Below are 13,175 nucleotides of genomic sequence, written 5' to 3' on the forward strand. Positions count from 1 at the left end.
TTATACGAGAAATAAAATGGCATATTTGTTTTTTTTTTTTTAAGATATTTTAAAACGGAGTTTTATTAATTATAAAAACAGATTTAATTTTTTTATACTACTTATGAAATTTCTTCAAAATATCGAATTTTAAATTTCTTGAATAAAAAGCTTTAACATTATAGTTACTTTAAGCATAAGAGCAAGTACGTGCGACCCGAGTCGTGCAATTTATTTTTTTTTCAATTCAAAAAATTTTTATTTGCAACAATTTTTTTTATGAAAAACATTTTTATTTCGAATAAAAGTTTTATTCTCAATGCAAATATTTTTCAGTTGCAATACCTAATATGAAATAATTGCAAAGCTAATTTATTTAAAAGTTTTTGTATAGATCGGATTTAAACAAGATTCTTAAAATTCTTTGTTTGGAGGTCAAAACTACTTCAAGTAAAACAAAGTTTTTATTATTTTTCAAGTTTTAGGTAAATAACTTTGGAAATAAAATAAAATATATGTATAAAATAAAAAACAACTTTACTAAACAACTTTTATAACATAAGAGCATGTTGTGCATTTTTCTAGGTGTAGAGTAGGCTTTCGAAAATACCTCTTATGTATTTCCTAACGTTCTTCTTAAAAGGGTATTTTAGTATGATGGATTAAAAAAATAGTATCTATGGAGGGAGACTCAATATGAAAAACTAAAGTTACCATCCAAAGAAATTATATAATCTTCCAAATTAAGTTTAAGATTAAGTAGTTCACTTACTTAATCTAAAATTTTTGCAAAAATCACTCTCAATTCAAACGTAACCAAATGATGAGTAGAAAATCAAAAACCAATGAGTACAAAATCATCGAATGAACTTGGGTTAGAATCTTATCTAAAAAAAAAGGACCAAATTTTTAAATATTTAAAAAAAAAAGCTTAGAACGATCCAGGACAAAACATTCGTATTAAAAAATCGACGTTAAATTTGAAGGTTTCATTAATCGTGGACATTTGGGCAGAACTCCATGCATTTTTGCATACCCTACTTATTTCCTATATCAAATATTATAAAGAAATTATGAATGTTTTTTTTTTTTTATATAAAGTACCGTTTCTTGTCATACCTGCTGGATTATAAAAAAATCCATATCGATCCATTTTTTTCTAGTACACATTAAATTAGGAAAACTAATTTTCTCTACAACAAACAACAGAAACCCAGATATTTGATATAAAAACTAAAATCCAAGATGGTGGTCAGGCAGAGCAAGGTCGGCAGAACATATGTTTTGTTATTGGATCTTTTAGTGCTTATTAAGTGCTAATTAAGTGCCCCAAAATTAAATTAAGTGCTCCACTACTTTTGGAGAAAATTAATGTTCTGCTAACTTGATTTAAAGTTAGCAGAGCAATTACCAGAAAATGCCCTAAACTGCTCGTAGAAAAATCGGGTTTGGTATAATATTTAGGTGCTAATTAAGTGCTCTACGAATCCCAAAAAAAATTTCCAAAAATAATTTTTTTTCTGTGATTTTCGAAAAATTTTTTTTTTCAAACTGTCTAAATAATTAGGTGCTTAACTAATATAAGTTAAGTACCCCATTTTCCGAAGAATTTTCCGAGATTTTCCATTAAAAAAAAAATATTTTCATTTTCCATACAAATTCGTGTTCTGCTAACTTGAACTTGGATTTCTTAAAAAAATTCAAATTTTTTCGACAAAATTCGAATTAAATAATTAAGTGCTCGACTAATTTGAATTAAGTACCCCATTTTTCGAAGAATTTTCCGAGATTTTCCATTAAAAAAAATATTTTCATTTTCCATACAAATTCATGTTCTGCTAGCTTGAATTTTGATTTTCTCAAAAAATAAATTTTTTTTTGACAAAATTCAAATGGAGTAATTAAGTGCTCGACTAATTTGAATTTAGTACCCCATTTTCCGAAGAATTTTCCGAAATTTTCCATTAAAAAAAAATATTTTCATTTTCCATACAAATTCATGTTCTGCTAACTTGAATTTGGATTTTTTCAAAAAATTCCACTTTTTTCGACAAACTTTAAATCAAGTTAGCAGAACATTAATTTTCTCCAAAAGTAGTGGAGCACTTAATTAGCACTTAATAAGCACTAAAAGATCCAATAACAAAACATATGTTCTGCTGACCTTGCTCTGCTAACTTGAGAGACATAATTTAAGACCTGTACACGTACATACTGTTCATAACTACAAAGGAAAATAATGTTTCTCCTTTGTTTTTTACGCTGATGAAAAATATACTTGATTTCGTGTCTATTTGGACTCGTGCCGCTTTCATAAATGTTTGTTATTTTTTTGATTCCAAACTGTATTAAATACAAAAATATTCCTGTGCTGAAATTTTTGAGGTTAAAAAATACAGAAATTAAAATTAGAATGCATTTTTGACGGTTTCAACATATTAAACCACATTGCTTCTTTGGACACACATTTAAAAAAAAATTAAATCCGAAATTCTTAAAAACATTTATTTAAGAAAAGCTTATCAAAAATATCTCTATTAGATCCTACGAGTAGATAAAACTATAAGGTATTCGTTCAATAAAATCCACTTTAAGTTAGTTTCTTAAAAAGGATATTTTGTTTTTCTCCCTTCTCTCATCCCTCATTGAACAATAAATACATTTCAAAAATAAACTTTTATATACAAACTTAAAACGTCAAGCTTAAATAATTTACGAATCCCTAAATAGTGAAATTATTCAAATCAAAGAAACCCAATTTATTTTAAGAACTTCTCTGCAAGAACGAATTTTCTTGATAATGGAAAATGGATTTCATGCGGGTAAAGTTAAGATACCCAAAGTTTTGATTATAATAACAACAACCTTTATCCAAATCGTATGTAGGGTATACGCTACATATTAGCAAAAAAAAAAAAAACGATTAATGAATAACTATATTGGTTCTTTTTACTTCATTACACTTATAGCTATATCCAGCACTAAGCTATACCCATCAGCACTTAAAAGCTTTAGGTTCACAAAATTAAATTTCAGTCCTTTTATGTTAAAATTGAAAATTCTTTTCAAGTAACAATTTTTTAGGGATGTATCTTTATTAACCTGCCACCAGGAGTTCTTATCTATATTATATTTTGCTTTGAATTAGGTAAACAGTAAATATATTTTTTTAATGTCTTGGAGATATTTTTTTTTCAAAGGCTTTTCATTTAGATAACGTGTATCCATAGCATTAAATTGTAGAATTTAACGATATTATAAATTCTTTGTATCTTAGAAACACATCAAAAAAAATTTCCTACAGGGTAGCCTTTTATGGTTAATTGATGATTATATTTGTGAGTGAAGAAAAAAACAGAAACACACACAAATTTAAATAAAAAACACGAAAACATCATTTAGCTGAATTTAAAAAAATCAAACGATAGAATAATGCCAAAATTTTGCCAGCTTGTCATAAAATATTTACTTCTAAGAATTATATTTGATATAATCATACACTACGGGTCTGTTGATTGAAGTAATTTTTTTTTTGTAAGAAGCTGATAATTTTTTTAATATGAACTTCTCAATAAGACATGACATCGAGACGAGACAGAGACGAGACAGAGACGAGATAGAGACAAGACAACAAAGCCTTTGAAGTTATCTCCTATACGAATGCGATAGAAAATTGTATGTCCCTCCGTTCCTGTCGATAAACTAGGCGCACAACTAACACAAGAGCAAAAATTCTATAAGTCCTTTTTAAAGCTTTCCTTAGTACCTTTTTCTTTATAGAAGTCATTAGTTCGTTTAAAGCTTGAATACAAATTTTTGATTGTGTTTACTGAAGTTTTATTGAACTTCGTTAAGACTTCGATAAAATTTCTTTAAAGAAGTTAACATCTTCGTAGATGCTTTTAAGACAACATCGATATGACTTTAAAGTGATGGCTAATGTTTTGTATAATTTATGTCTTCATTTTTCAACAACTTCGAAAAACTTGTGTAAACAGCTTCTTAAAGATCTTCTTAGAATCGAACTCAAACTTGTGTAACGTTCTTCTCTTCCATGCATGCAAACCTTATTGGAAATTTGACACAAGTAGGTAAACCAGCATAAACCGGAGTAGCTTTCATAATGCCTTTTAGAAGATGTTATGTTTGTTGTGTAAGCCTTGGCTTGTTATGAGCTAAGTACCAAGTAGTAAAGTTTTCATTATGCCATGATTAGAAGAAGTGAGTGTGTCACGAACTGTATCCGCGTTAATAAGAATACATAAATAGAACTTTGGTGTTTTCACAAAACAAACTTTCAAGCTCATATCAAATTCCTCCAAAGTTGTCATGGGATTAGTTTTTAATACTTCAGAGGCTTCGCCAAAAGATCCGGAGTGTATAGAAGCTTGTTTTTTTTTTGTTGATTCTCAGAAAAGAAACAAATACATAAGATTACCAACTTCCAGGATTTCTTCAAGAAGCACAAAAAAATAGAAAACAAAAAACAACACTAAACGTACACATAGATTTCATGGCCGCCTTGAAGTCGGAAGGTAATGGTTGTTCATGCACAAAAAAATAAGAAAAAAAAAAGAAGAAAAATAATAAAGTCTTCCCATAACATCGTATCAGTTGGTATATGCCTTAACCTTAACGTTAACGATCGAAGGATAATAAAATCAGAGTACATTATTCATGAACTCAAACAACAAGGACGAGTGAAGAAATTATGTATCTACCTACTACTTCTCGGTCGTAGTCGTCGCCGTAGTAGCTTGGTTTTAGCTTGTCCCTAACCGCAATGCTTTTTATAAAATGAGCACATTATTATGTTTTTTTTTTTTTTGTTTTTTTCCACCCACACGTTCAACAATATAAGGACACCTTATGGCTTGTTATGTGTTTTTTTTTCTGCTTTCCATTTTTATATTTTTTGTTTTGTGCCTGTTTTGCAATTTTCCACCTTTGCCTTTCACGTACAACGCATTTCATTTTCACACCAATAAACAGATATTAAAGAAGCAACCTGCCGAGCCTCTCCAACTGTTAAATATAAGGAGCTTATGGTGTTGTTGGGTAATGTTGCTACTCTCTCTCTCTGATGATGGTGTTGGTAATGCTTATGGTGCAAAATGACATTAATTTTCGAGTGTAATTGCATTTACTTACTTTGTGTGCTTTTGTAAATGAATAATGAAGGAAGCTTTTATGAAAATAGATGTTTTAGAGATGCAAAAGATAGAACGTTATCAGGAAAGGACTTTTGTGTTTGGAATAGTTTTTTTTGCGACCAAAGAAAGAATTTCTTGGAAGATTATGACATCCATTGTCATCAAAATAAGAATAAAAACTAAAAATAAAAAATATAAAAATATAAAAATATTAAAATATAAATATATAAAAATATTAAAATATTAAATATAAAAATATAAAAATATAAAAATATAAAAATTTAAAAATATAAAAATATAAAAATATAAAAATATAAAAATATAAAAATATAATAATATAAAAATATAAAAATATAAAAATATAAAAATATAAAAATATAAAAATATAAAAATATAAAAATATAAAAATATAAAAATATAAAAATATAAAAATATAAAAATATAAAAATATAAAAATATAAAAATATAAAAATATAAAAATATAAAAATATAAAAATGTAAAAATGTAAAAATATAAAAATATAAAAATATATACAAATATAAAATATATAAATATAAAAATATATAAAAATATATAAAAATATAAAAATATAAAAATGTAAAAATGTAAAAATGTAAAAATGTAAAAATATAAAAATATAAAAATATAAAAATATAAAAAAATAAAAATATAAACATATAAAAATATAAAAATATAAAAATATAAAAATATAAAAATATAAAATTTAAAAATTTAAAAATATAAAAATATAAAAATATAAAAATAAAAAAAAACAAAAAACATAAAAATAAGAAAAATAGAAAAACATAAAATTATTATAAAAACATTAAATTGAAAAAATGCAAACAAAATGAATAATGCTTAATGAAAATAACAAAAAAAATTAAGATAAAAGAAAAATTTGAATCAAATGAATAGATTTTTTTCCCACTGATTTCAAGGCTTTAAGTTCTGTGTTTTATCTTGATGACTTTGACTCTTCTATTCATTTAACAATCTTGTCCCAAGAGTTTTAGTAAAATTAATTGACTTACTTTTACGCCCCTTTAATAATAAACTTTGTAATTTAATGCTAAATTATAACAAATAAAAAAAAACCAACAAATTTTTCCAACCAAAATGCCAACTTAACTAATACCACTATGTTTTTGTATTTTCATTTCAGATACTTAAATACGCCTCCAATTTTTTATAATCTTGCCTCCCGTCTACAAAGCATTGCCGTGATTGTTGCCGCACAAAAAAGTTAATTAACAAAATTTTCGCATACAACTAAAAATACAAAGAACAAAACAACAAAATCAACACACACAAAAAGAAGAAAAACTAAAATAAAAATAAATAAAATTTCTCACGAAAATTAACAATAATTCTCCAGAGAAGTTCTCTTCACGCGCGGGTAATTTCTGCAAAGAAACAAAACAACAAATCAAATCGTGTTTTTCGGTTTCGGTGTATAATTTAAAAATTTTCTTCTTAATGCAGTCGTGCAAAAGTTAATAAATAAAATAAAAAATCAAGAAAAATTGTAGAAAACGAAAAAAAAAATAAATTTAGAAAATCTTCTCATTGCCGTCATCATTTCTCATCTCGTCAAAACGAATTAAAAAGCGTCCGTCTTCGTCGTCATCGTAATCGTGTCGTTTGTGTCGGAAAGTGTCTAGCATTTCTATAAAAACACAAGCTTCAAAGTCAAAAATCGCCTACAAGTAATTATAGAAAAACAAATAAAAAAAAAGCGCACCGAGGAAAATCCAACTCTAATTAGCACCCACATTGTGTTGGCTGTGTATTTTGTTGATGGAAAATTTCAGCTTCACAAATCTCCTAGGTATCATCATCATCGTCGTCGTCAAAAATGAAATATTTTTAATTAATTTCTTTAATTGCTGCCGTCGTTGTTGTTGTTCCAGTTGTTGTTGTAGTTCTTGTTGCTGTTGTGCTGCGTGTTATCGTGGTGCAACAATAATAATTAAAAGTGAAAAACGTTCGTTTTCAACAACAACTACATCGTCGTTGTTTTTCTACTCTAGCCTCAATTACTTCCCAGAACAGCAACACTCTTCGCTGTTGTTGTTGTTGTTGCTTGTTAAAGTGCAATCAATTATTAATTTTATTTCTTTGTTTCAACAAAAGCGACATCTAACGAGAGGTATTCTAAATAATCATCAAACCGAAGAAGCTCACTTCCCCAAACAATTAAATTAAAAAAAAAAAAAAACAAAATACGAAAATCCAATAACACATTTAAAAAAAAAAACTAAGAAGAAAAAAAAAGAGAAAATTGTTTCGAACCGTCAAAGCGATTTAATAAAAAACCGCCAACCTGGAACTAATGGAATTAGAGAACATTGTGGCCAATACGGTCTACTTGAAAGCAAGAGAAGGTGAGTTTTTGTTATTTGTTTTTATTTGAATGTGTGTGTGAAGGTTTTATTTTGTTATCCTTTGTTATGGGGATATTTCAACCCATCCTTTATTGTTTATATCTTTTTTTTTTTTTTTTAATTGGTTGAACAAAGCTCTAAGAATAATTTATTATATTAAAACAATAAAATAGGGTACATCAACCGACCTTTGGTCCTTAAAACTATCCTTGATTTGAAAAAAAAAGAAACTTCAAATGCTATAGGTACACACTGGCATTTTGATTTCGTATTTTTCGTTATTAAAAGGTCGACACTACACTTTTATGAGGCCGTTTTTGATTTAAGGATGTTTAATTATTTAAATCCACTAAAAATTATCGTCTTCAACGCAAAATCATTCTGAGAAATATTTAATCAAAGTGGTTTTCGTTGATTTTAAATAGTCTTTTCCCCTCCTAGAGTAAACGTTTATTTTCTTCTTGCTTCTTGCGAAAAAGTGACAAATCCTTCAAGATTATCATTTTTATAATTAAGTGCATCTCATTTTAGCCATTCAAATTCGGCTGTAAATTGTCTCCAAAAGGCTTCTTTTTACAATTTAAATTTTTAATTCAAAAGTTTGACTTTGTTTGGGAAATTATATGCACACTGCCGGTCAATAGAATAGGTTCACCTTATAAACAGCAAGGGGTAGCTTATTTCTCTCAAAAAAAGCTTTACAAAAACGTTTTCGAGAATGCAGTTTCAAAGCATGTCTTTTTTCCTAACTATAAATCAGAAAGAAGTAGTTGAAAAATTATTGTAACGGTAAATGTATATCCTGTTTTGTAATGTTTCGAAAAAAAGGCTTATTTTGATCGGTCAATAGAATAGGTTTACCCACTTTAAAGTAAGTTAGGGTTCAAAATAACTTAGATTAGTAGATCGGTTTTTTGGTGGAGTAAAGTGAGGTTTATTTAAACATGTTTAAAGGAAAAATGAGACAGTCCAAGTGGCTTAGAAAGAGAAAACTACGAAAAAGCTATATAATAAAAATATGATACGACTGGAAAAGAAAAAGAGAAGAAGAAGAAAAGTCTTTGAACTAAAAAAAAGATTGAAGAGAAGTGCCCAAACCTTGATTGCATGCAAATTTAATAGAAAACCCAGTTAAAACCTCAAAGAATCGAAAATAGGTTAAATTTCGAAAAGTGTTACATGAGTTAAAAAAAAGAGATTTGCTGTGTGTGTGTTCTTTCCGAGGAATAAAATTAAATTTGTGTATCTTTGAAGGTTTAAATCATTTCTAATTTGATTTAGGAAGGGGTGAACTGCTTTTGTAGCGTCATTATACATACATATTATAGTCATAAGGTCGAAGTAGTGTTTATAGTCGATATTCCATATTTTGATAACACTGGCCTTGATTTTCCGTCGTCATGTTTCACTGCAAATTCATGCAAGCTCACTATGAAAATGACTTTTTCCAAGTTAAGTGATTTATTCGGGTTCTTTAGGTAGACATTCTGCTAGATATAGACGTATTCACACCGTCAGAACAGTTTTACAATAATTTTTTTTTTTGGAATTGTGAATTCAATATTCGAATTCCTCGAAAAATTCTAAATCAATTTCATATAACATTCTCTATAAAATATTGAGACCGAAAAAAGTTCTAGCGACATGAAAAAGTATAAACCAAATTCGCACCCGTGTGCCTATCAAGTCACAAAAAAAGATCTGTGCCTCTACAGAGGGTTAATCATTAAAAAGACTTTTCCTTCGGTTTTTGTAAGTGCAAAATTCAATTCATTATCGTTTATTGGGTCAACCTATTTTATTGACCGGCAGTGCATAAATATGATTCCTGAATAAGTGGAATTTTAACCATTCTAAAGTTAAAATTATCGCCACTGCGAAAATCTTATCACGAAATTATTACTCCAAATTAATTAAAATACCAAATAATTTCAAAAACTAAAAACCGAACACTCCATCAAAATATCGCTCTAAAATGTATGAATCAAGAAAATATTCACATCTACAACAATTGTTATGTGATCTTCATAAAAAGTAGAAATATTGGAAAATTAGGTGAATATGATGAAAATTAAAGGAAAAATAAATTACGGGCGAGCCGAGTTCGGGAAGTGGGTGGGTTGAGTTTTTAATGGTAAAAAATGGTATATCTCGATTTCCGGCAAAACTACAAGTCCTATAGAAAAAAGTTGTATGACAAAGTTGTAGGTAATAAAAAGATCTACAACTTTTGTATCAACAATTTTTTCACATAACCTCAAAATCTATGTGAAAAATTCAAAAAACCGAGTTTTTGGTTTTTTATTTTTATCTTTTTCAAAAACAAAAATTTTTCTACGAAATTTGGTGAAAACTTACCTTTTTATATCTCAAATACACTGTAATTTATTTGATTTAAAATATTTATTTTTTAACCTTTTTTTGACTTAATACCAAAAAAACACCCTAATTTTCAATCGAAAATTCACGTGTCAAAATATCAGCTTTTTCAAAAAATCGGTGGGTATTTTGTTCGTTAAAATCTCTACTTTCCAATAGTGTAAACAAAAATTTACATTAGTATACCATAGTACATGTTCTCGGTAAAAGCAAAAAGCTTGAATTCGAAAATTTTTGTATCATTATTTAAAATTTTAGACTATTTATTAAAATTTACACTTAAATTACTCAAAAACCGTAACATTAATCAATATTACATGAAATCCTACGTTTTTTGAGTAATTAAAGTGAAAATTTGAATAAATAGGCCAAAATTGTAAACAATGATAAAAAAAATTTTTCGAATTCCAGCTTTTTTCATTTTTTGCATTTTACTAAAACATGTTCTATAGTATACTAATGTAAATTTTTTTTACACCATCAGAAAATAGACATTTTAACAAACGAAATGCCCACCGACTTTTTGAAAAAAGCTGATATTTTGACACGTGAATTTTCGATTGAAAATTAGGGTGTTTTTTTGGTATTAAGCCAAAATAAGGTGAACAAATCAATATTTAAAATCAAATAAATTACAGTGTATTTGGGACATAATAAGGTAAGTTTTCACCAAATTTCGTAGAAAAATTTTTGTTTTTGAAAAAAGATAAAAATAAAAAACCAAAAACTCGGTTTTTTGAATTTTTCACATAGATTTTGAGGTTATGTGAAAAAATTGTTGATACAAAAGTTTTAGATCTTTTTATTACCTACAACTTTGTCATACAACTTTTTTCTATATGACTTGTAGTTTTGCCGGAAATCGAAATACACCATTTTTTACCATTAAAAACTCAACCCACCCACTTCCCGAACTCGGCTCGCCCGTAATTTATTTTTCCTTTAATGTTTATCATATTCACCTCCTTTTACAATGGGTTTCCTCCTACTATGATTTTTTTGTACTTTTTAATGTTTTTGAAGGCATCGGCACTGGTCTATACTTTGATTACAGTTTAAAACCAATACAGAAGTTTTTTTTAAAACATTTCTCTTAACATATTTATACTCATAAAAAAAAAAAAAAATTAAATAAAATAAGTTCGAAGAATTCTTTTTGTTATTCGAATAAGAAAAATTGATCCATTCATGCATTATTTGAAATTAATTGTGCTTATAAATACCATTAAAGAAAATGCCAACAATAATTTGATTTACCTTATGAACATTTTAATTAAAATGTGGTTTGTATTGAAAATTGGTAATATGGAATGCCAAACAATATTACGTTCTACCAAAAGAACCTATAAAATATAATTCAAATTAATTCATTTGAATGGACATGGATAAAAGGATATTGTTGTACCTACAATATTATACATTTATATCGATATTGTAAATACTAATATGTTGAAGGTTTATGAATTAAATTCATTGAATTTGTGAAGGAAAGTAGAAATACCAAACGAAATTAATTTTTGATACATTTCATAATAAATTTTGAATATGTTTAGCCTCAATTTTCAATAAAATATATTTTAATCCCTTGACAATAAGTTTTGGTATTATAAATTTTTAAAAAGTATTAGGTTTTGTTAAGGGATTAAAATTCAAACGTGTATAGTATACACATTTCGTCAAAATAAAGACTGTTAGAACTTTGACGTATGTACCTATTAAATTCTCAATCAAATTGGTTACTCTGCCTCATAAATTTCCCTTAGGTAATCAAAAATAGTAAAAACAAATTTTAAAAATTACTTCTTAAATTCAAAAAAACCAATGATAACCATATTTCAAACGACCATAACTTAACGTTTATTGACCTCTTTCATTTTTCTGAATCATTGTCATTTAATATTCACTGAAGCATCATCATCTTCATCATCATCGTACACAATCATTTGCTTCTATTAAAAATTCCAATCCCAAAAACGGAATTAAAAATATAAAAAAAAAAAAAAATAAGAAAAAAAAAAACAAAAACTCCAAAGTTCCTATTATAGAAGAAGAGATACTCTGTCTATATAAAAATTTATCAATGGCAATGATGGCGGCACAATATCTCTTCACAAAGCACTGCACTATAACAGCGCCACAAACGACACCGACGATAAGCTTCGGACGTCCAGTATACAACAGGTCCGGATCTAGATTGGTTCAATTTTGTTTTTTTGTTTTTCTTTTTTTATGCAAAGAAAGCAAAACTGTTCAAAACATCCACTTAATTTCGAAACAAAAAAGGTTGAGATTTAAAATTTTTAAAAGTTTCATCATAATCCGAAATTCTGTTCACGAAAACTTCAGGAATCGGTGTACCTTTGTATTTCAAAAATGATATCTTGGCCAATATTTTCCCAAAAAAAACCTTTTAAAAGGTTTGAAAAATAGTAGAAGACCCTTTTTTATGGAAAACTCCCCCACATTTCTTCTTCTGTTCTTGCATCCGTCCCTGTTGCCTGCATTTGAATCATGAAAATTGCATTCTCCAAAGTTGTTATGGGTCTTTTATGTATGTATAGCCATGTCCTCAGTTCTGATATTTTCTTTTTCTGATGGTAATATTCTTTTAGGTGGCAACATTTTTTTTTGGTTTTATTTTTTATATTTTTTTCCTCCTGCAAAGCGCCAATGTAGATGAGTATTTTTATATGGTTATCAGTTTGGAATGGCTTTAAGGTCATCCAAATGGGTCATCTGAAATATAATTTTTATCTCACAAGCATCATTTTTACAAGAGCATTTTTCTATATAGATACTTTAACGACGACGACGATGTGATTCAATCGATATTTTTATAAATTGGTAGTTACATGTTTTTTTTTCCCTGTTTTTAATGGAAATCGTGGTGAATTGAAACAAATCGGTTGTTGGACAGAAAAGCAAAAAATGTTTTTGTAGATTTAGAAAATAGAATATTAATAAAACATATTAACATCTTTAACCTCGAGAAAAGCTTAGATGATTTTTATACCAAAAGCGGGAAAAAATGCTCTCATAACTCCAAATGATTAAAGCCCAATAAGTCTATTATTTTTCTTTAGAAAAATATTTACCTAAGACAGAAAATAGACCCCTTTTTGATTGATGATTAAAGTTCATCAAACTACTTTTGTGTTAGTTCTGGAATTCCACAAGGTAGCCATTTAGGTCATATACTTATTATTTTATTAATAAATGGCTTTCCATCCGTCCTCAAATATTTGAGTCTACTGGTTTATGCATTTGGTGTAACAA

At 27.4% G+C, this 13,175-nt stretch overlaps 1 protein-coding gene across 5 annotated transcripts in view; it reads left to right on the forward strand.

The window, feature by feature from the left end:
• The window catches only part of LOC129913471 (G protein-coupled receptor kinase 2), a 224,382-nt gene that overhangs the window by 90,763 nt on the left and 120,444 nt on the right, over positions 1–13,175 (forward strand). For all 5 annotated transcript variants that reach the window (XM_055992167.1, XM_055992165.1, XM_055992166.1 and 2 more), the window contains one exon: positions 6,299–7,520. In XM_055992167.1, coding sequence (XP_055848142.1) covers positions 7,469–7,520 — 52 coding nt within the window. In that variant the 5' untranslated portion in view covers positions 6,299–7,468. The remainder of the gene's footprint in view (positions 1–6,298; positions 7,521–13,175) is intronic.

This window comes from Episyrphus balteatus, chromosome 3 (assembly GCF_945859705.1).
Source record: "Episyrphus balteatus chromosome 3, idEpiBalt1.1, whole genome shotgun sequence".
NCBI lineage: Eukaryota > Metazoa > Arthropoda > Insecta > Diptera > Syrphidae > Episyrphus > Episyrphus balteatus.